Source organism: Theropithecus gelada, chromosome 3 (genome assembly GCF_003255815.1).
Source record: "Theropithecus gelada isolate Dixy chromosome 3, Tgel_1.0, whole genome shotgun sequence".
NCBI classification, from domain to species: domain Eukaryota; kingdom Metazoa; phylum Chordata; class Mammalia; order Primates; family Cercopithecidae; genus Theropithecus; species Theropithecus gelada.
The window spans coordinates 81175661-81198530 of NC_037670.1; the positions used below are offsets into that span (position 1 = coordinate 81175661).

The following is a 22870-nucleotide window of genomic DNA, read 5'->3' on the forward strand; positions in this document are numbered from 1 at the left end:
CCCACTGGGAAACTCCTTGTGGGCCCTAAAATCTTTAGTCTAAAACAGTTCTGTTGAATTTTATCCTGACAAAGTACATTGATAGCTTCTCTTCACAGGTGCAGGACAAAGAACAGGACTCAAAGCCATCCCTCTGCTCCCCCGAAACAAATGCATATCCGATTGCTTCCTCTGCCCTATGTTTATTTTACCTTCTGTAAAATCGCAGATCCACTGAGCTAGATGAATGCGTAAGTGACTGTTCCTCTTCCCCCTCTCGCATAGAGAAAAGCTGATCAGACCCAAAAGAAGGCGACTGTTTGCCTCTTACGTACCCACACCTTTTAAAAATGTCTTCCTCTTTCCCCATTAGCAGCTCTTTCCCCGCTAAATGCTGAAGTCCTCAAAATCATCTTTGGAGAAAGGCACAGACCTGTCTTCTGGGTGTATATTCTTAACCTCGGCAAAATAAACTTCTATATTGACTGAGATCTGTCTCAGATACTTTTTGTTTGCAATTCTATCTCCCCCACCACACTGTAAGTTCCAGCAGGGCAGAGACTGTATACTATTTAGTCACTGCTGCATACTCTGTGCCAGGGACAGACTAGGTGATCAGTTATTCTATATTGAATGAATATTAAAGCATTCTAAACTCCTCTTGGGTTTAACCATAGGGTAGAATATGAAAGCTATAGCTGACAATGGGTTGGCAGACCCTTCTCCTTGGGGAAAATTGAAATTTCCTTGCTACATCTATTCTGGACCTTTACATTTTGTATGAAGGTTATCAAACCTGCTCTGATCTAGAGGAAGACATCTGTATCGTTTTCTCCCACAGGACAATTTGACAAAGGGGTTGGACCTAACTTTGCACAAGCTGATGATGAAGGAGACATCCTGGTGCTGTTCTCCAAAGTGGGTGGAGTGAAGGCAGCCAACTGGGTCCCACCTGAACAGGGAGCCTGCTGGCCATCACTGGGAGGAAAGACAGTCCTTGGGACCATGCCTGGGTGGATTTTAGAAGATGAAGTCTGGCCATTGCTTTCTTCTATCCAGTTATATTGATGCAGATTTGAGTAGTGTTCAGGTGGCTCTGCTGTGAGAACCTCCAGCTGCTAAAAGGAAAACAAGAGGGAAAAGAATAAACAGCACATCCCATTGGCACCAAACAGCTTACTTAAACTTGTGAGCTAGGCATTATGAGGTGGTCAGTTCTCTAGAATGGGCTCTTCCAGCCAGCAGCAGATTCTGATAGTGACTTAGCTTATATTGGCTCCAAAGATGAGCTTCACTGTGCCTGTGATTCTTATTCTTATTTGGAAAATGGGCTAATAAGACTTCTGTATGATGCACAGGGCAGGGGGAAGATTGGCATGACAGGTGAACTGAATTCTGATGCAGAATCACCATCAGCTGGCTGTGGACCCTTGAGCAAACCAAAGTACTTCTCTGTATACTTAAAATGAAGGCGTTGGCATGTAAACCTAGATTCTGAAATGATTGCACAATTGGGTTTCTCATTTAATGCACCTCTCCTGTGGTAGGCTGGATACAGTCAAACTCCACACCCCATCACCCATACCAGTAAAATCCCTTCTCTGATTTGCTGAGCCCGGTCTCCTAACTGAAATTCCAACTCTGCCACCTGCTGCCTCAGGGCCTCACGTAACGTTTGCAGTTGCTCGGCCTCCTCCCTGCAAGTAAATAATAGAAAACAACCAAATTTAACAATCCTTCCCAGGTGCACTCTTCCATTGTCTCTTCATAATATAGGTTCTTCCTTTGCAGTTTCTTAAAAGAGAATGTCATCTTTATTTGTGTCAGTTGCAGACATTACTAAGGTTGTCTTCTTTAAAAAATAAATAAATAAATAAATAAAAATAAACTCTATTGCAGTATAACATAGTTCCCTTGTTTTAAGAGCACAATTTAATAATTTTTAATAAATTTACCAAATTGTGTAATCATCACCACTATCCAGTTTTAAAACACTTCTATTTCCCCAAGAAGAACCTGTATGCCCCTCCCTTTACAGTTAAACCCGATTTCCATCCCCAGCCCCAGGCAATGAATGACGAATCTACTTTTGGGACGTGTTTTCAATCTATGTGAAAATAATGCAGATTTTTGAAACTCTTCTAACTCCTCACATTTGCATTTGCACGAGCCCCATCCCATTGATTAAAGACATCCTGCTGGCAATGTCCCTGACTGCCTGCCTTTTGACCTTCTCAATAGCCCTTGACTTAAGGAATAAGTATTGCTATCTAGCAAATGGCTCTCACAGACTCCCACAGAGAAAGCAAGAACAAGACCATGAAAGCAAAGGAAAAGCTGGCCGGTTTCTCATTAGCTCTGCTCCAGGGTGCTCATCTGTCCTGCCCTGATTACCTTCCTTGCTCCAGGTGTGTGGGCTGGTACTTACTTTTATGGCTCCCTTAGGTAATTACCTTTCCTCCTCTGACATGTCCCTGGAAAAGAGGGCCTGCTGTCCCATAAGGTGCTGTTCAATTTCCTCTAAATACTCCCGGAAACTCTGGCATATCGTCTTCACGGCTTCCATCTCATGGACTGTGCACTGAGAACAATGAGAAAGAACTGAGAAGAAAGTCTTTTCCGATCTTCTGCAAGAGCTCACCATGGTGGAGCCTGTCTTCCCATTTGAGCTCACTTTTTTCGCAAACAGGCCCTACTGCTAATTTAAGGGGATGGGAATAGGAAAAGCCCAATATTTGGGTTCACAAAACAACTAGTGACAGTGCTCATCTGGGACAGAAGGGCAGCTGTTGTTGGGTGGCCTTTGGGTGACAATCGTTATGTCCCAGAGGCTGGAAGGCATTCTGGAGGCCTAGGTGATGTAGGGATGCAAGGATGTAGGTAGAAGAGAGGAGAGGAAGGGCCAGCATAAGGATTTGTGAGAAGTTGAGTCTGTTTAATCTTGTTTAACTTTGGTGCTGGCTACTGCCTCACTCTGAGTATCAATAACATTGAACACATCTGTTCAGCTGGTATGTGTTTGATTAAAGAAAATCTGCTTAGAATAATTTTTATTAGTCTTAGTCCTGCTTAGTCACAGTCCTGGACGTTGGAATCTGCAGGATCAGCTTCATCCACCGAACAAGCCTATCCTGAGGAAGGCAGGCAAAGGTTGGGCATCCTGTCATCTCCAGGAGTTGGAGTCTAGAATTGAACTCCGTCTACCCTTTTAATCCTTCCCATTGCTGTCGATGTAGTCATCCTTTAAATCTGACTTTCTCTCTCAGGCTGTGCCTTTGCCTTGGTTTTCTAATTTAAATATATTCCTGCAGCCCCTGAGAACTTCGGAACTCTCCACTAACAGACTTGACCACCCTCCAGTCTGGCTCCAGCAGACCAGGGCTGTGTCCCTGGGATGACCTCAGCCTCCCCATTCCCCATGAAAAAGCCTGCCTGAGAAATCTGAAGGCTGCCAGGAAAATTTACTGTTTGCTTTTGCCAACACCTGGCATAGGCCCTTTCTGAGAGGATTTATTAAAAGTTGATTATAATTGTAAATATGTATTTCTTACAACTCACAAGCGTCTCTCTCAAGGACCTGAGAGCCATTCCTTTGAAATGTAATCATCTGGAAGGTTTGGGCCTCTGTCCCCAGTCTCTTGGAGGGCAGAATCCTAACTTCAGTTACTGCTGGCTCACAAACACAGCTGGTCTAATGGCATTGACATGGACCAATTCTTTGTGATTTTTCACTTTTCTGGCTCTACTGAGTCCCTACTCTCCACCCTCCCTTATTCTCTCTTTAGAATACCCAAATCACCTCTGCACAAATTGAAGTGGAGCTCAGCTCTTTCCCCTACTGTCAGTAGTTACTGAACACAATCTGTTTTCATGGCTTTAACTAAAGCTATTTACCTTTGGCACCTCCAAGCCCAGTCCATTTGCTGGCACTCTGATGACTTGCTGAGTTCTTACCAGCTATCCCCTTTGTTTTGCATCCTGGGTTGGATCATGCTTTGAAATCCATGACCCAGAATTCCAGGGCCACTAACCATCTGAATTTGAGTAATATTAATGCTTGTTGGGCCCTAAAGCCATCTCTGTCCGACCCACAGGCTTGGACCCCTTCCCAAAATCAGCTCAGCAGAGGCTGCTAGTTGACTACTCACAATCTTTCCCTTTATTCTTGTTAACAAGAATACTTTAGAGGCAGCCATGTGTCTAGCTAAAAAAATATATATTTCCCAGCATTCCTTGCAGAGACAATGGCCAATGAGATGGGAACAGAGAACATGCTGTGGGGCTTCTGTGATGTTCTTTAAAGGAAACTGATTTTGCAGCCTGGCTCTTTTTAACTTTCTCTTCTTCCTCCTTCCATGGAGACCAACCTTACAGCTAGGTGGACTCCTCTAGCCCTGTTTCTAGGAAGTCCCAGATTGCTTACCTTTCCTCTCTAAACCACATGGCCAACATCCTGGCAGCCTGATGGCTATTTTTACCAGAATTGTCATAATGAAAATACTTTCCTAAGAGTAATGTTTTTATATTGAAAACTCTCCATATTTTGTTTTGGGAGTTTGGTTTTGATTCTATCCTCTAATTTTTATACTGAATAACATATTTTGCATAGTAAAGCTCCCCAATTACTCTTGCATCAATGTGAGTGAATTTGAACCAGTTAGGGGATCTCTGAAGCGATACTGATGTTGGCAGGAATGCTAGATTATGGCTCTTAAGACCAGAAAAGATCTTGGAGACCACGAAGGGCATCTGTTATAGATACATGTTCTGACATAGAATGGCTAGTTAACTTGTCTGTGGTCAAAAAGTAGCACTTAGATTTCAAACCCAAGTCTCTTGGTTCATTTCTTTTCTTCTAAGATCTGAGTCACAGCAGGGACCACAGTATAGTTGAACACAAGGATAAGTTGCTTGTCCCTTAGTGGCAGGCTGTTTGAGTGGTTCTAGTAGCTTCCTATCAGGTAACCAAGACTTCCCAACTGGCTCAAATTCACTTCAAAGTTCTAGGGACAGTGACGCCAGGGTCATGGAAGTGTGGTGCTCAAATAGGCTGAACATCATAAACACTGAATTTTATGCTCATCTAGTTATTTTGGGGCAGCCTTTTGTGATTGAAAGGCATAAGATTGGGGTGCTTGGGTTTGGGAATAACTGATGGAGTGTTTGTTCTCTGAGAAGGGAGGGATGCGGAAGATTCTGAAACGGTGCCATCTTCTGGTCATTTGGAAATATCGAAAAAAACATTTTGGCCCTAGAATAAGTATAGAAATGATTTCATAATAAAGAAAACTGTAGGTAAGAAAAATAAATAAATAAAACTCCTCAAAAACAGAATGTTTTGAATGTTTCCTCCCCCTCCTCCTCCTCCTCCTCTTCCTCCTCCTCCCTCTTCTTCTTCTTTTTTCTTTTTCTTACAATATAAAGGCTTGATTATAACCTAAATGCCAAATGCAAGTTCTGCTGTACTGACCAAAACCCATTGAAACAAACTTTAACTTCAATGGTAAGAGCAGCATCACCAAAAGACAATGAATTTTCACTTCCAATATGCTCATATTACTTTTCCTTATTTGTATACCTTTATTTTTCTCTAAAACTAAATCATAAACATATGGAAGTACTTCTAAAATTCAGAAATCTTATTTCTGATAGATCTCATTTTATTTTCTGGAATTTTTTTTGAATTAACACTTTTTAAAATTAACAAATTATCCTGAAGAATTTACCTATATATAACAATTTAGTTATACCAAAAAACCATTTTTTTAAATTAACAAATTATTGCAAAGAACTCACTTATATGTGAAAATTTAATTATATCAACATCAACAAATCATTACCCTAGAAAACCCAAAGAGGCCAGAAAAATGGCATTTATCAATTAGTCAAATGTTTCTCTACAGTGTTATATATTGCTATTGCTATATTAGGGGGGTAAGATAAGGATGTTTTTGAGTCTTCAAGTCCTTTACGTAAAATTGCTCTTAGTTTCAACATCTGCTCAGAACTCCCATTGTCTTCTTCTTCATCCTTTTTTTTTTTTTTTGAGAAGGAGACTCACTCTGTTGCCCAGGCTGGAGTGCAGTGGCATGATCTTGCCTCACTGCAGCCTCTGCCTCATGGGTTCGAGTAATTCTCTTGCCTCAGCCTTCTGAGTAGCTGAGATTATAGGCACACACCATCACCCAGCTATTTTTTTTTTTTTGTATTTTTAATGGAGATGGGGTTTGCCATGTTGACTAGGCTGTTCTTGAAGTCCTAACCTCAGGTGATCCACCCACCTCAGTCCCCCAAGTGTTGGGATTACAGGTGTGAGCCAACATGCCTGGCCTCCCATTGTCTTCTAAGAGATGTCCATCTCTGCTTATAACCTTCACTTGGTTCAAGAGCTATTTCCTGTTAATATTTTCATAAATAAATTTTCTAGCCATGTCTAGCACTTGGCATCTAATTTAAAGCCAATTTTCTTCGGAACATTTTTCAGGCCTTACAAACCCAGGCTCACTCATAGTAGATGCTGCTGCATGCAATATCTTGTTCTCTTTGTGCTTTAAATGTCTTTAAGCGGTCTCCTCTTATGGAGGAATGCAATCCCCTATTTCTACTTGCTTTCCAGCACATGTGTCTGTGCACATATGGATGCCTGCATAGAAGTATAAATATACACACGTATACGCATGTATGTTTGAATTGTTTCCTTTGAGTGTATTTTTCTGTTTCTTTGGATGTAAATAAAGGGAAATTCATTGTCATCTGGTAAAACCTTATATAGCATCCATTTCAGCAGGTGTATGATGCCAAATCAACTGCATATAAAAGTACCTTTTTTTGTATAATTGCAAATTCTAAGAGGAAAGAAGGTGAACGCAATAGGAGACAAGGCATTAGAAGCCTTTGGATGGTGGCCCTCACACCCATTCAAACTCCTACTTGTTTAAAATCTACCCACGTCTGAGGATAGTTACTGAGCATAATGGGCCACAAAACCTCCCTGTTTTCTGCAGAAGTGTTGATATGCCAAAGTGTCAAATCAGGGGGAACATCTATTTCCAGCTGCCAAATCTCTCCACATAGCTGGGGCTACTTACACCCAAAGCCCTCTTTTGACACTAGGCAGGAGGAATAAGAAGAGCTGGGTCCACACTTGGTCACCCTGGAGCTGGCCCAAGTTTAATCTTCTGCTCCTATTCTAAATAATGTCCTTACCATGATGAATCTGGCTGTAGCTTCCTGTGCCTGTTTCCCCAGGGCCACCTCTTACTCTTTCCAGCCTACCTTCCTCTGAGAAGCTGCAATCCTTCTACCTGCAAATCTGCTCCCAGGTGCTAGATGCCCACTCGTACTTTCAATCCCCAGAACCGTGCTTCTGCAAATTCATCAGGACACCCCCAATACCTCACAGACTCTCAAACCTTTTACACTAATGGTCTTACTGGGCTGTGCTACTGACCAGTCATGGTCTCTGGATGCTGTGGTTTGCCTGATAGATTACACACCCTCTGGCACCTATAGTCAGAACCACTTTTAAGCCACTCTCAACCCTGGTACCTCTTTTATTTGCACTGATTTGTCCCAGGCACCCCAGCTATATGAAAGAACCTCATTAGGTAGGTCGTGTTTTCAGTTTGTGTCATGGGAGGCTGTGTTAGCCATTTTTCTTTTTTCAAGATATAGCTTTTATTGTTCAAGATACAGCTGTTGCCATAGATACCTAATTATAATACTAAGGAATAAATTAAGTGATAGTACATCCCAAAGACAATTTGATGCAATAGATGTCTCACTTCTTAGTCTATGAATATATGTTTGTTATTTGTCTTCTGAACACAATCAATAAATTATTTATATTGTTTTTAAGAGTGGTGATGTAAACAAAATTTAGATAGTATCTTATTGTGGAATAAACATCTATAGCATTTACACTAAAAGAATGAAATTGGATATGTCTAGAAGAACCATTTCTTCTGGAGTTTTGAACACAATTTTGTTATTTTTAACAAAATATAAAACTAAATATGACTTAAAATCTTTGTAATGCTTGTCTTAAATGTAAATTAGAAAAATAATCTTTCTTCAGGATATGCATTCCTATGTTAGACCAACAACTAGTCTTTCTTTGTGGAAACTGGAGTACCTAATTCTAGGATTTAATATTTTTCCCCATACGGCCTCTCAAAATGTCACCTTCTCCAGCTATCTTTCATCCCTAACATTTTTCCCTTACAAACTATGTGATCAAGTAAATGTTTATTCTCTTAGAGCTGAGTTTTGCAGCCTTGACACTATTGACATTTTGGGCCAAAGAATTCATTGTTGTGGTGGCTGTTCTGTGTATTTTAGGATGTTTTTCAGCATTCCTGGCCTCTACCTGCTCGTTGCCAGTAGCAACCATCCGCCTCCCATTGTGGCAACTAAAAATGTTTCAAAACATCGTGAAATGTCATCTTGGAGTTCAGGGGTGGGAAATTATCCCCAGTTGAAAACCACTTACTTAGGGCATTTAAAATCCCCTCAACAAATGATGTAAATAATGACGATAATAATGATGATGGTGGTGGTGGGTGGTGGTGGTGATAGTTATGGTGATGACGACTCTACTGTTATCCAGGACTTGAACCAAGGTCTTTTGATACTCAAGAAGGACCCAGCATACATTAGGTTTTGTTCTTTTCTTCCACTGAACTTTTGGAGAATATACCTAGTACTGAGCACTATGCCTAAATGAAGCTTTCTCTTACCTGTTCAACTCTGACTAATATTAGGTTCATATAAAAATATTCCAAATGCCTGGGAGTCTTGCAATTAAAAAATGATCTGATAAATTATTTAAACTTTCCTGTAATCACTTTCTTTATATCACATTTATGTAAGGCAATTTTCATACGTTGAAAGGCCAAGTAGTAATTTGTTTTATCTTTCAAATAATCACTTTGTAATGTTAATTTTACACTTATATAGATTTAGATATTTTAAAGTCACTTCTTTGCTTGGACTGTAGCGTCAAGCAATTTACTGTTACTCAAATTGAATTTGAATTTGGACTTCCCACTTAGTCATTAGGAGGCATTGAGATAATTATTTAAACTCTCTGTTCTAGTTTTCTTGTCTGTAAAAGAAGAAGGACCTGGCATATATTAGGAGCCCAACAAATATTTATGGAATGGATTAAAATGAAGATTAAATGACATTGGAAAATGGTCAGCATAGGCACTCACTGAATATTTGTGGAATTAAGAGAATGGAAAGGTAACTGCAGGCACCAAACAGTAGGTGCTCAGTAAATCATGGTTCCACTTCACCCTGCTCTACCTACGTTCTCTGTGCGAGCCCCCTCACCTTTTCAACTCACTATACAAGTGGTTTTATGTGCAATAGTCTTAATTTTTTAATCAATGGCTGGCCTTGAAAGCCTAGATCATCTCTTGCCTTGAAAACTTGCTAAAAAGGAGAAACTGGAAGGGCTCATTAAACACTTACTGATGAATCAAGGGCTAGAGAAGGCTGGAGCCATTTAGTCCTCAGTAACCGTAGGGTCCACCTTTCAATAGATTCAGCAAAGGTGACCAAAAGCCTCTCTATTTGACATGAGAAGTTCTAAGTTCAAGACCTGAACAATGCAAAACAGTCACAAAAATTGATTATAAGAGTAACATACCCACACAATTAACATTACCTAGAGCTTTCCATGTGCCACATGCTGAGCTGAGTGGTTTACAGGGCTCATCTTATTTAATCCTAAAACAATCCTGTGTCAGTTTTACAAAAATATTTTTACAAAATATTTTACAAAAATATTAAATGGCTTGTGCAAGATTATACAGGTAAACAAATTTAAGACACAGAACTTCTCAGCTAGAACTGGAGATGAATTACAGATGTATTAATGCTTATAACCTTAGACATATGAATGTATGGTTTTACTCCTCAGTTTTCCCGCCTGTAAAATGAAGACTAATAATAAAATTTGCTTTGCTTATTTCTAAAGGTGATTGATTGGAAGTATCAAGAAGAAATGTGTGATACTGTATCATAAACAATAAAGCGCTCTACAAATGTTATTCATGATTTAAAATAGAAACGTTTGCCCTGAGATCTTGCATTCAGCAAGGAAGTATGAACATTATCCCTGAGGTGTTTATCATGGGTGCATTTGCCTCTCCATCTTTGCAAGTGTGAACACTTACGGAACATAGCTCCCTCACTGTAGTGTCCTGAAGGGCTTTCAAAGTCGTCATGAACTGGGCTTCCCGGTGACCAGTGAGTGAGCAGAGGGAGTGCCTACAGACTGAGGGTTCAAGGCCAGGGCTTTGCCTCTCCCAGTGGCAGTGGGAGTGGTGATGACAGCAGATGCAGCAGTGGGCGGGTATAGCATGGCAGGTGCCCAATGGGCAGATACTAGGGAAGCCTGAGTCTAGAGAGACGGATTTGGTGAGGGGCTGGGGCCCATGTGTCAAGGCCTTGTTGCTTGGAACTGAACAGAAATGCCACGGCCTGGGCTCGCATACAAAAGTCTGAATGGAAGCATCATTGTACTGTCTTGCTTCTGTCCCTAGTCTTGGTTCTGTTGTGGTAACAGGATCACATATAGTGCATTCTAAAGATGTTCCTCTGGGACCAGTCCCCAAGGACACAGCACCCTGAGCAGCCGACACCAGGTTGGAGGACATCTGGGTCATTACAGACCTGGAGTTGCCAGTATTTAGAGGAAGGTTTTCCATCTCAGCTTCTGGCCTAGGTAATATCTGACCCAAAGTACAAGACCTTGACTTCACCTGGGCAGGATCTCCAGGCAGTTTATGGAGGTGGAGAATGGGCTTTTCAGATGTTTGAGCAAGGTCAGTTGCATAAGGTATGATTTCACTGTGCTTGGGGACACACTGTGATGAGCTTTCTGGTGCCAGTAAGCTGTGGTTGGTGTCAGGACAGAGTCCACTGCTTTCCTCTTCTCTTGGGGCCTCAGAGTCAACATGAAGGAACTTGTCTTGAGTATGATCATTTCCAGGTGATCTTTGAGACTCATAGTGGTGGCTTTGCACTTCGCCAGCCCCCTCAGGCCTCAGAAAACTATCCTGCATTTCTGTGATGTGGGTTATCATAAACCCCAGAGGATGATCATATTTGGAAGTGGCTGTGGATCCGGTAACCTCATATTCATTGTGGGACATTGGCAGAAGCTGCCGCAGATGGCTGTCTTTCCTTGGGTGTTCTCCCCTCATGGTGGTCTTGGCACAGGCCATGTCTGGGATATACAGCTCTGGTGGCTCCTCTGTGGCCTCAAGCAGAAACTCTTCCTCCACCACAGATGCTGAGGCCTTTTCTTCCAAGGCACTCGTGTCTTGGCTTGAAAAAGATGCGCTCGCCCTACTCTTGGAATCTGGCCCATCTGACTGTAGTTGACAGTCCTGGGATGATCCTACGCTGTGACTCTGATCTTTTGGTTTTCTACCACCATTCTCAGCAGGATTCTGGCTGCTTGGCAAGGAAGGCATCTGTAGAGGAAACCAGGACAAAGGGAAACAGGTCAGGAAGTGGAGGAGGCAACAGGTTTAAGGCGAGATTTTCTTCTTGTCATTGCCATTGACTTAGGAGTCAGGAGATAAGGGTTGCAACATTAGGTTTTGCATCTGTTTACCACTTTACCAAGGTCCTCCTCTCTAGGGGGCTCAGCTTCCTTGCTTACAAAAATCAAAAGGAAAGGAAGGCCACACTTTCTGGCACCTTGTCTAATATGACTCCATCTTCCCCTGCCCCTTGGGTGCAGGTGGTTTGTGCCTTCTCAAGCTTTCCAGCTGTGGCTTGATTTAAAACACCCCTCTTTCTGAGTTAGCTGTGAGTGAGGTTTGGGTGGCAGCCTGGTTGATAGGGCTGAAGTGGGATGTGAGGGATGAGCAACATGGCCCTGTTCCAAACCCTCCTACCTGGAGGGGCAGCGGTTCCAGCGGCTCCTCCAGGAACCCACTGCTGTCAGACTGGCAGCTATTTGCTCTGTCCACCCTGGCACCTGCAGAAGGAAAAAGGTCTTTAGGTTATTAAAGGGAAAACATGTGGCCAGCAGGACTGGGGTCAACCCCTCTAGGTGCCTGACACACCATGGATCCTGCAGAAATGCCCACTGTGTGGAAGAAAAAACAAATGAAGGAATTCCAAGGATGTTTTTTTTCTCAGTTGTCAGAGAGCTCACATAAAATTGCATCACTGGTTTCCTGATACAAAGAATAAAACATGAAACGAAGGAAGAGAAACTAATGTCTCTCAAAACCAAAGAACAATATGGTTGTGAGATGAATCTTTACTAAGGGAAAGAAAATCCAGAAGGAAACACATATGCCTTAAATGCCACACTAATAAAATAATAAAAGACCACATTTTATATATTTGTGTGTGTGTATATATATATATTCTTGTTCTTTTTACTAAAATTTGGATAAGGACCCTTTGCTAGCTGCAGCTGTACTATTTCTATGACTACAAGTTTGTGCTCGTGTTTTAGATCACTGCTCTTGTCACCAGGAGAGGCTGGGACATGCAGAGAAAGGGCAAAGTCACATGTGGGCAGGTTATGACTTTGTAAACAGGAGCATCCATGAAATGTTAAATCTATCTGTAGATTCTTATGTAAATATTAAGTTATATATTGTGGGGGAAATAGTTGGCTACCAGAGTGTCTCCATGCTAAAGATTAAATTATGGAATTTTTTTTTCTCTTCTTTAATGAGAAATGCTTTCAGTTATAACACAGTATAGGCTCTAATAGGCAGTCTCTCAGGAGGAGGGGGGTTGCAAGGTGGCCTCCTCAGAATACAAGGAGCAGAGGGAGGAGCCTTGTCTGTCCTGAGAGAAGATTGGTTATGTGTTTGGGAAGTGAATTAAAAGGAAACAGTTCATTGTCCTTAGATATAATGCTTGAGTATTTGGTACCTAAGTGATAAATAGGGGATTTGCCTTTTCTTGAACAACTGCTGAAGAAGAGTTCAAGGGAGGGAAATGATCCTAGCCTCTGCTTAGATCTCTGCTGGACCTCACCTTGAAGGACAGTTCCACTCACAAGAGCAGCATCATTCTTCTCCCTTTGGGCAACAATCCCCAAGATCCTTAACGGTCCATGTGTCTGAGCAAAGACAGCAAGTGGAGACAGTCCCACAGGTGGCCGACCCAGCCCAAAGCCCAGCTAGCTCAGCCTGAGGCCAAAGTCAAGAGAAAGTAACAGCTCAATTTTGTATAATTAAACATTATAAACTCCATATTCTTTAATTCAGCCTCAAACCTAACTAAAAGCTAAAAATCAGAGGGCATGCATTTTAAAATAGCTCAATCCTAGAGAGATTGAGAAACTTTGAGCAAAATTTTGAGAATGCTTATCTTTGGCCTCACCATTGCCTCTTGTTACATAGTTAAGGGTAAAAAAATAGAAAATATTTGCAAGTCATAGATCTAAATGAGACTTCTGCTTCTGGAAAGCTGTAGTAATAGGGACTAGATTTTTCCTCCTACCCGAACCAACTGAAAAACTAGACAAGATATGTTATCAAGACAGTGGACCTCAGACAGTTATAGACAGCAGTCCTTGAGAGACAGGAATAAGTGATGTGATGTAAACCCTATAGTTACCCAGCTTAGTGCTTTGAGAGAGTTTACAGGTCTTGTAAACTGTAAGGACCTGTAGGAACCCAGGCAGAGCCTGGCAGACACATGAAGCTGAGGAAACAGAGCTAGGAGTCCAAAAAGACTGAGCCAGCTAGAGTTCAAATGGCACATAGAGGAGAAGAAGGAGCTGCACACAGAGAGAACTCTAAGAGAGTCTCCCTTGAGTATTCAGCTGAGTACTGATGAGCTCATGCATGTGAAAAACCACCAAAAGCTGGGAAGAGAACCATCAGAAAGGATCAGGGGAAACACTGCCCAGTACTCATCCAGAGCCTGGAATAGGGAATGCGCCCACCAGCCAGATGCAAAACCTTCTATTTCACAGGACATTGAGGGGTAGAATACTCAGAAGTGTTTTGCTTCAGGAGTAAGAAATAATTAGCCTTAGAATGACCACTGCTCTGGTCCCACCCAACGAGCCTTAAAAGCAAGACCTGAAAGAATTAAACTGTTTCCAAGTAACTTAATTGTGTCCAAGATATAAGCAAAAGAATATTTATGGGAATATAGTACTATCTACCACCTATATGGTCTAACATATTTTACCTATATGGTAAAATCCAAATGTCTGGCATATATTAAAAAATATCAAGTGTGCAAAGAAGCTGGAACATATGATCCATTATGAGGAGAAAAAATCAATCAATTGAAACCACCCTATTACTAATGCAGATCTTAGAATTATCAATTGAGAAAGAGCATTAAAACATTTATTAAAACTATATCCCATATGTTCAAGAAGCTAGAGAAAGATGACCTAAGTTAAGTGGAGATATGCAAGATATTAAAAAAAACCCAAATTGAACTTCTAGAGATGAAAACAACAAAGTCTCCAGTAAAATTTATAATGGATATATGTAGCAGATTAGAGATTGCAGAAGAAAAGATTAGTAATATTTCAAAGAAAAGTTTGTTTCACAAAGTCCAACTAACTCCAAGCACCAGAAACATGAAGAAAACTACACTAAAGCACATAAAAATCAAATTACTAGCCAGGTGCAGTGGGTCACTCTTGTAATCTCAGCACTTCGGGAGGCAGAGGCAGGCAGATGACCTGAGGTCAGGAGTTCAAGGTCAGCCTGACCAACATGGTGAAACCCCGTCTCTACTAAAAATACAAAAATTAGCTGGCATGGTGGTGCATGCCTGTAATCCCAGCTACTTGGGAGGCTGAGGCAAGAGAATCGCTTGAACCCGGGAGGTGGAGGTTGCAGTAAGCTGAGATTGTGTCACTCCACTCCAGCCTGGGTGACAGAGCAAGTCTCTGTCTCAAAAACACAAACAAACAAAAAACAAAAACAAAAGAAAGAAAAATTACCCAACACCAATGACTTTTTATAAAAATCCTTAAAATCAACCAGAGAAAAGGAACATTAAATATAGAGTTAAAAAAGATAAGGATGGCAGATTTCTCCTTGGAAATAATCCAAGTAAGAAGACAGTTGAGTAACATCTTTAGGGTATTGAAAGAAAAAAATCATGTGGGTAAGCATTGAATATTTTATTTATTTATTATCTACATCTTTAAAAAAGATAATTGACTATTTAAACAAAAAAATTAACAATGTTGTGTGGGATTTATAACAAAGACCTAGAAGAGTCTACAAACATAAACACCTGTTACTATAAAACTGAATAATGTGTAGAAAAGGTGCTGCCTGAGAGATTTTCCTTTAACTCTGATGTGTGGCTTTTACAGAGCCTTTAACCTGAGTAATAGAACAGCTGTTCACTGTTGTCAGAGGAAATAGCATCTACTCACTATATATTTATTATAAGAAATTTACTAGTGTAATATTTAAGACTTCACCGCCGTTGTTATAATTAGTTCAATCCATATTAAAACTTTTCAGTTTCCTTTAGGATTAGCAAAAATACCACCCGTTTTCCTCCTTATATCAACTGTGGGTACGAAATTCATGATGATTCTTGTAGTAACCTTTCAAAAGCTCAATGCAGAACTTTAAATGTTTTTTCAGTACTATGCAAACGGCCCTGCACACTTTGATGGGAGCCCCTCTGCTTAATAACCCGTTGAGTGGGCAGCTCATCCTGAAGAATTTTCCACACAAACTTCCTGTTAAACGCTCCCTTTCTGTGCTTCTGGGCCCACAGCCTGTTAGTACTCCCGAGGTCTCTGCAGTAGACAAAGTATGGGATAGGACAGCATGAGATAGGACTAACTTCCACTCCTCATTCCCACTCCCAGACTATAGAGGCATTAGGGGAACCAAAGATATTCAACAGAAGAGGTTGAACCTTGGTGAAAGATGGACAAGACAGACTTTGGAACCTCTAGCTGTTTCTATATGTTTTGATGCAAGATTTGCACAACAAACTGTGAAGCACTCTCCATGCATCATTATTGTTATTTCAAATTTTCAAAAAATTTCTAAGCAGTTACTATTCTTGAATATAAGCTTCATATGCAATGGTTGCTATTCCCCCTTTTACAATGCATGGGTGAAATTTTACATTAGAACACTAGGACAGAGTGATATGTTAGAGCCCATTTGTCCATGTGCTGGCTGGTTTATACCAATCTGGTTGATATGGTATAGCTATGTCCCCACCCAAATCTCATCTTGAATTGTAGTTGACATAATCCTCACATGTCATGGGAAGGACCTGGTGGGAGGTAATTGAATTATGGGGGCGGTTCCCCCACCCATGCTGTTCTTGTGACAGTGAGTGAGTTCTCATGAGATCTGATGGTTTTATAAGCATCTGGCATTTCCCCTGCTGGCTCTCATTCTCTCTCCTGCTGCCCTGTGAAGAGGTGCCTTCTGCCATGATTGTAAGTTTCCTGAGGCCTCCCCAGCCATGCAGAACTGTGAGTTAATTAAACCTCTTTTCTTTTTTAAAAAATTATTTTAAGTTCCAGGGTACATGTGCAGGATGTGCAGGTTTGTTACATATGTAAACGTGTGCCATGGTGGTTTGCTGCACATATCGACCAATCACCTAGGTATTAAACCTACAATGCATTAGGTATTTTTCCTGTTGCTCTCCCCTGACCCCCGCCCTCCCCTGACAAGCCCCAATGTGTGGTGTTCCCCTCCCTGTGTCCATGTGTTCTCATTTAAACCTCTTATATATATATATATATAAATTACCCAGTCTCAGGTATTTCTTCATAGCAGCATGAGAATGGCCTAATACACTGGTCCAAATGAAAATAAACAACCGCAAACAAAGGGTCACTAAAAGGTAGAAAGAGTAATTTCCTCCAAAAGAGGTATACTTATGATATAACTGTTGCCTTTCATTAACTGTACTTGTGTAAAGCACAAAAAACAAACCAATCTCTGAAACTCACTTAAGCAGTAAAAAATCAGACATTGAGAACCTCACTTAGATGATGAGACCAAATGGTGGAATTGGGCATAGTTCTCCCAGGTGAATAGGCTTATTTATCTTGTGTTTGTTTTAGAAGTGAAATGCATGCATCTCAATCATTTTGAGAGATTCACCAAGCAAAATGTGGGCCAGGTTACTGATGGTTTAGTTTCTTCAAGAGGCTAAAAATCCTTTCTCCATATAGAGTACCTTTTCAACAACTAGACTATGTGCATCTAGATATAGGATTTCCAAATTCTAAATATTCCCTTAGGGTCGTAGAAATTAAATGAGACAAAGGATGAGAAATCACCTAGCTCAGAATGGCCATGATGGATTATTAAACAGACAAATACAAATGTACTTCGTTTATCACTCCCACACCCTCACACCTAATATGTAATACAATATATCACACCTCATATGTAATACATTGCCTTTGGGGAAGGCAATATGGCATCTGGCAAGAGTAATAGAAGTGGTACCAGCATGCCTGGCCAACCCCACCCAGTTCCTTCAGCTAGCTAAGCCAAGACTGGGGGAACTTGAGATGTCTCATTACCTCTAGTGATATTTTCCCTAGGCACTCAATATGCTGAAGGAGCCACAGTTCTTCCTTACTCCGCTCCAGTGGGGCCTTGACCTCCCACCTGGCACCTACCAGTCCTTTCCCTCCAGCTAGATCTTATCACCTAAGCGTTCTACTGCTGGCTGAATCCTGTTCCAAAACAGTTGTGTAAATGGAATCCTTCACCACCACCAAGCCCTGCACAATTTTTTTCATGTCTCCTTAGACTGCTGGTTCCCCCATCCTGCCTATCCCATAGCTCAAGGGGGTCCACTTCTGTACACCGAATGCTATTGAAATCTAGTTAGGCTCCATGCTGAGTCATCTAGAAAAGTCGAAGCCTCCTCTACTGGGGTCCGATTCTGACTCTCTTACTTAGAGGCTGTGTGATCTGGAGCTTGTCACGTACTCTCTCTGAGTCTGTCTCCTCATAGGGAAAATAATGAATATGGTAATACTATGTTACTTGTGGGGTTGCAATCAGGATAATATCCAATAATACATTTCTAATAATATATAGGCTACATAATGTTATATGTAAATTTTTGCTGCAGGACATCATTAATATCTATTATAACTCAATCTTCATATCATTACTAATCATCATGGTTAATATTAATATTAATCAGAAATTACCTTTTTCAGCACACAACTGTCTTCGTGGAGATAAATTTTTACCCTCCCAATTAGGGGGACCCTGCTTGGGACAGGACTACTCTACTGACTTGTGAGTTGGGAAACATTTCTGCCTAGGAGACAGATGCCTCAGGCACTTTGATGAAATAATCACCAGATGGCAGCATTACACCAACCACAGAGTGGAAGACCCTGGTCCCTGCCAAAGGACCTTTGGAATGGCTAAAATTAGTAAGAAAAGTCAACCTGCTTTTCTGGGCTGGGCTGGTAACAAAAGCTTCTGAATTCTAGGTGGAAAGTTCATGTTTAAAATAGTCTGAGTTCATAGAAGCTAGGAAATTGAAAGATACGTAGGAAGAGGGAGAAAAAGCAAAGAGATGACGGGGTGTGAAGTGTGATAAAGTTGTGTAGAGCAAGAGAAATGTTTCAACCTCAGACTGTTTGAAGTTAACTGTCTTCCTCAATCAATTCTACTTTACCTATTTCATTGTCAAGTTCCTATCTCTTCTGTCCTCCAATGGCACAAAATTCTGTGACAGCTCTGTGGTGAAGCTGAGTCACCAAGCAAGTTAGCCTAGAGTTGGAATGGACATTAGAGATTAGGCCAAAACCAATTCTTTTAGGAGCTGGGAGGTGGCATAAGTATGTGGAACAGCTAGGCTTCAGGACAATGGGCGGTAGTGTGAATTGTTTGGACCAGAGAGCAGTTGTTCCTTTGAAGGCATTTTACAAAATTAGTTTTCAATGTTTCGTAGAACAAACAAAACCTCTCTATGTTCCCCAGGTTGGAAGATAGGATGGTGCCACCTCCCTTCCAGAACATTCCTTATAGATGGTTGTTTAGCTAGTGCTTACTTTTGGTGACAAGCAATGACTCCTATCTGGTCAGAGCGCATCATACTTTTTAGGAAATTTGTCTTTGTATTGGCCACCCCTACCTTAGCATTTTACATTTGTCGGTCATAGCTCTGTTCCTTGGAGTAGTGCAGAACGTGTCAAACTCCTTTCCCAAAGACAGCTCACTTGGACTCTCCAGGCCTTTCTCCTCAGCGTACATCTCCCCAGACCCTGCCGGTCGCAGTGGCTCACGCCTGTAATCCTAGCACTTTGGGAGGTTGAGGCAGGCGGATCACGAGGTCAGAAGATAGAGACCATCCTGGTCAACATGGTGAAACCCCGTCTCTACTAAAAATATAAAAATTAGCTGGGCATGGTGGTGCCCGCCTGTAATCCCAGTTACTAGGGAGGCTGAGGCACGAGAATCGCTTGAACCAGGGAGTCGGAGGTTGCAGTGAGCCAAGATCGCGCCACAGCACTCCAGACTGGTGACAGAGGGAGACTCCATCTCAAACAAATAAATACATAGAAATAAAAATCTCCCCAGACCCTTTAAATCAGCCCTCACAGGGCAGGCTTTTCAGGCTGTTTGTGTCTTGTACTTTTGAATAGGCTCTTACTTAATGCTTGCTGTAAAACTGTCACCCAGCTGGGCTTCAGTAGTAGGGATCATGGTCTGGCCAACACGGAAAGGAGGGGGACTGCGCTCTTTTCCTACTTCTAGATTTCACTTCCATACACACAGCCTAAGGCTGTGTTAGTTAGTCAGAAGTTGTGTTCCCAGTGTTGGGTTACACTGATAACAGTCTCTATTTTGAAATCAATAAATAAATGTTTTGAAACCTAAGTGAATGATTTAGTTTATATCCTTGTGAAATTTGATCTAGCTTGTTTGGGAACATGGTTCCATCCTGTCATGGATAATTTTTATTTTTATTTATTTATTTATTTTGAGAAGGAGTCTCGCTCTGTTGCCCAGGCTGGAGTGCAGTGGCGTGATCTCGGCTCATTGCAACCTCTGCCTCCCAGGTTCAAGTGATTCTCCTGTTTCAGCCTCACAAGTAGCTGGGACTACAGGCGCCAGCCACCACACCTGGCTAACTCTTTGTATTTTTAGTAGAGATGGGGTTTCACCATGTTAGCCAGGAGAGTCTCGATCTCCTGACCTCATGATCCACCTGCCTCAGCCACCCAAAGTGCTGGGATTACAGGTGTAAGCTACCATGCCCAGCCTCTGTCAAGGATAATTTTAACCTTCATTCTGAAATTGATTTGTGGATTTGTGTTGTCTATAACATTAAAAAACATTCTTGCTGTAGGACAAGTCACTGTTAATATTCTGAAGAGAATAAGCCACAGAGAAAGAGCATGGTGGAACCTTCTACTGGAAACCTTCATTCCTAGCAGGTGGTCACTGGGACCTGCAGGGTCCTACACTGTGCTAGATACTGGTCAGCCAGTGTCAACAAAGGTACCTGCCATCATGGAGCTTATATTTATCTTGACTCTTATCCTAAAGCTGAAGAAAGACTGAAAATATTAGTAATTATGGAAAATAATCCTGAGACAAGTTAATTCTTTTTCTATACCAAAAGTCTTGGGCAGAAGGGTCTCTATCCTATGAAGATTTCTACATAATATTTTAATAACTTCTATTAGCACTCTCCTGAAGTTTTGGTTTCAAGGTCTTACAGCCTAGGGATTCTTCCCTTCCTCTCTTCCTCCCTTCTTTCCTTCCTTCCATAGCTCCAGGTCTAGCAGTCCCTTTGTTCTTCGGTCAAAATAACCTTCCTTCATCATTTAAAAAAAATCTGCTTCTCTAAAATTAACTTATCTTTGGCTCAATACTCTTGCTTTTCAGTATTATAGAAGTAATACAAGGTGGTAAAGAAAATTTGGAAAAATTAAAAATCATAAATAAAAAATAAAGATCATTATAACTTAACCATGTAAGAAAATGACTAAAATATTTCTATGTATTTTCTATGTATTTTGATTTAGGACATTCTGTTTGTGCACATTTATATGTCTGTGTTTTGTAAAATAATAATCCTAATACACATTTTGTATCTTGTTTCTTTTAATATAATGTGAATTTTTCTTATCAAAAATTATGATTTGTGTGTCTGTGTGTGCTGCACATGTGTGTGTTTGTGAGCACATGCCTTTTTCCCCCAGATTTTGGTAGCATAATTGTGCCACTTTCGTAAAAAACAGTTGATAGTTTTCTCTTTTTTTTCTCTGCTCTTCAACAGCTTCTTGGAAGTCTTAGATAGTATTATTTTCTTATAACGTTAAAAGAGCTTAGCCATAAAACTGCTGACAATTGTATACCTTAAAAGATGAAACTCTTTAAAAACTTTTAATTTCTTCAATAGTTATTGATATTTCGGGATACCTACTTCTTGAGTTAATAACTTGTTTTTCTAATGTCACCAACTGAACAATTTATGTTCATTCTATATTCTCTAAAAAGACTGTTTCTACCTCTCATCATAGCTTTGACCTTACTTTATACATTTTTGTGTGTGTGTGTGTGTATATATATATATATATATATACTTTTTAAATTTAGCATTATCTAATAATGTTGTAATTCCTGTTTTCTTTTTGTTATCATTGATATACTTTTTGGTATATTTTGCCCATTCATTTTGCTTTTAACGTCTCTTTGATTCCTTATTTTAAATGTGGATAAAATTTCTTAATGACTTTTTGAGTCTTTTTCTTTGTAGGTTCATTTATTCCATCTATAACTGTTTTCATAAGCTATGTATTTATTCTTATTGTTTGTAATTTTACATGTATTTTTATAACTGATTGGTAGAGTAAATATGTGATATACTCGATGCAAATCTTCCCTCTTGTTCTGAAAGTAGGCATCACTAATAATCCATAATCCAGTCTTTTCTGCTGAGCTGAAATTCAGCCTCGGAATCTTTATTAGTTCAACATTACTAATAGCTAATACTAATCAATGAGAATTGGGACACAAGTTTTAATCTATTTGTCATCCTACTGGTGTATTAATAAAGACAGAGTATAACTTCACATTTAAGTAGACTGGATTTTGAACTATATCATAAATTGTTATCTCAGAGACTTAAATGAGGATTAAAGGAGATAATGTAAAACACTTAGCATAGTGCCTGGCACTCAATATTTGTTGGTATTACTAATATGATTAATTTTCAACGTTTATTCTTTTGCCAAGTAGACTATATTTTCTTTGATGGCCTTTTTTCCTCTGGTAATGTAGAATACATATAACAAATACCATGTTTTTAAATTTAATTAGTAGTAACATCAAAAATTCAAACATATTTCAAATACCAAGAATTAAACAAGTACCTATTGACTCCCCAATTAATCAGTATTTATTGATAATTTCATTTTCTTCTGTCATTCAGCTTTCTCTGTTATAATCTAGGATTTTAGATCTAGCAATTTTGTGTGTGTGTGTTTCTTCTCTTTTAAGAATATTCATGATATTTACATTATGTTTGTATATTTTACAATTCTTTAGACTTTGCCTAACTGTCCTTTTAAGCAAGACTTCCTAGTTCAGTAGGCTGGTGTACATCTTTGACATTTCTTTTTCAGGAAGAATATATGGATGTTCTATTTCCTGAGGCCTTTCTTATCTGAAGTGTTCCTTCTTATGACAACTTGAAAGGTACACAATTTGTAAGTTGCAAAATTTCTACTTGAAAATGCAACTATGCACCTCCACTATCTTCTGGCATCTAATATGAGGATGCTTTTTGAGAGGAGAGTGATCTAGGAAAACACTCTCTATTGGACCCATGGTCTGACCATTGTATTTTGAAAGATAAAATTCACACTGCTTCCTCTGGCATCTTTTCA

The 22870-nt window shown here is 40.3% G+C and overlaps 1 protein-coding gene across 1 annotated transcript in view; it reads right to left on the minus strand.

Moving 5' to 3' along the window:
* Window positions 1–730: 730 nt before the first annotated feature.
* The window catches only part of ITPRID1 (ITPR interacting domain containing 1), a 134664-nt gene continuing 112524 nt past the window's right edge, over window positions 731–22870 (minus strand). The window contains exons 10-14 of the mRNA XM_025380205.1: window positions 11898–11980; window positions 10164–11468; window positions 2433–2560; window positions 1565–1676; window positions 731–1097 (exon numbers count right to left, since the gene is read on the minus strand). Of these exons, the coding sequence (XP_025235990.1) occupies window positions 786–1097; window positions 1565–1676; window positions 2433–2560; window positions 10164–11468; window positions 11898–11980 (1940 nt within the window). The 3' untranslated portion in view covers window positions 731–785. The remainder of the gene's footprint in view (window positions 1098–1564; window positions 1677–2432; window positions 2561–10163; window positions 11469–11897; window positions 11981–22870) is intronic.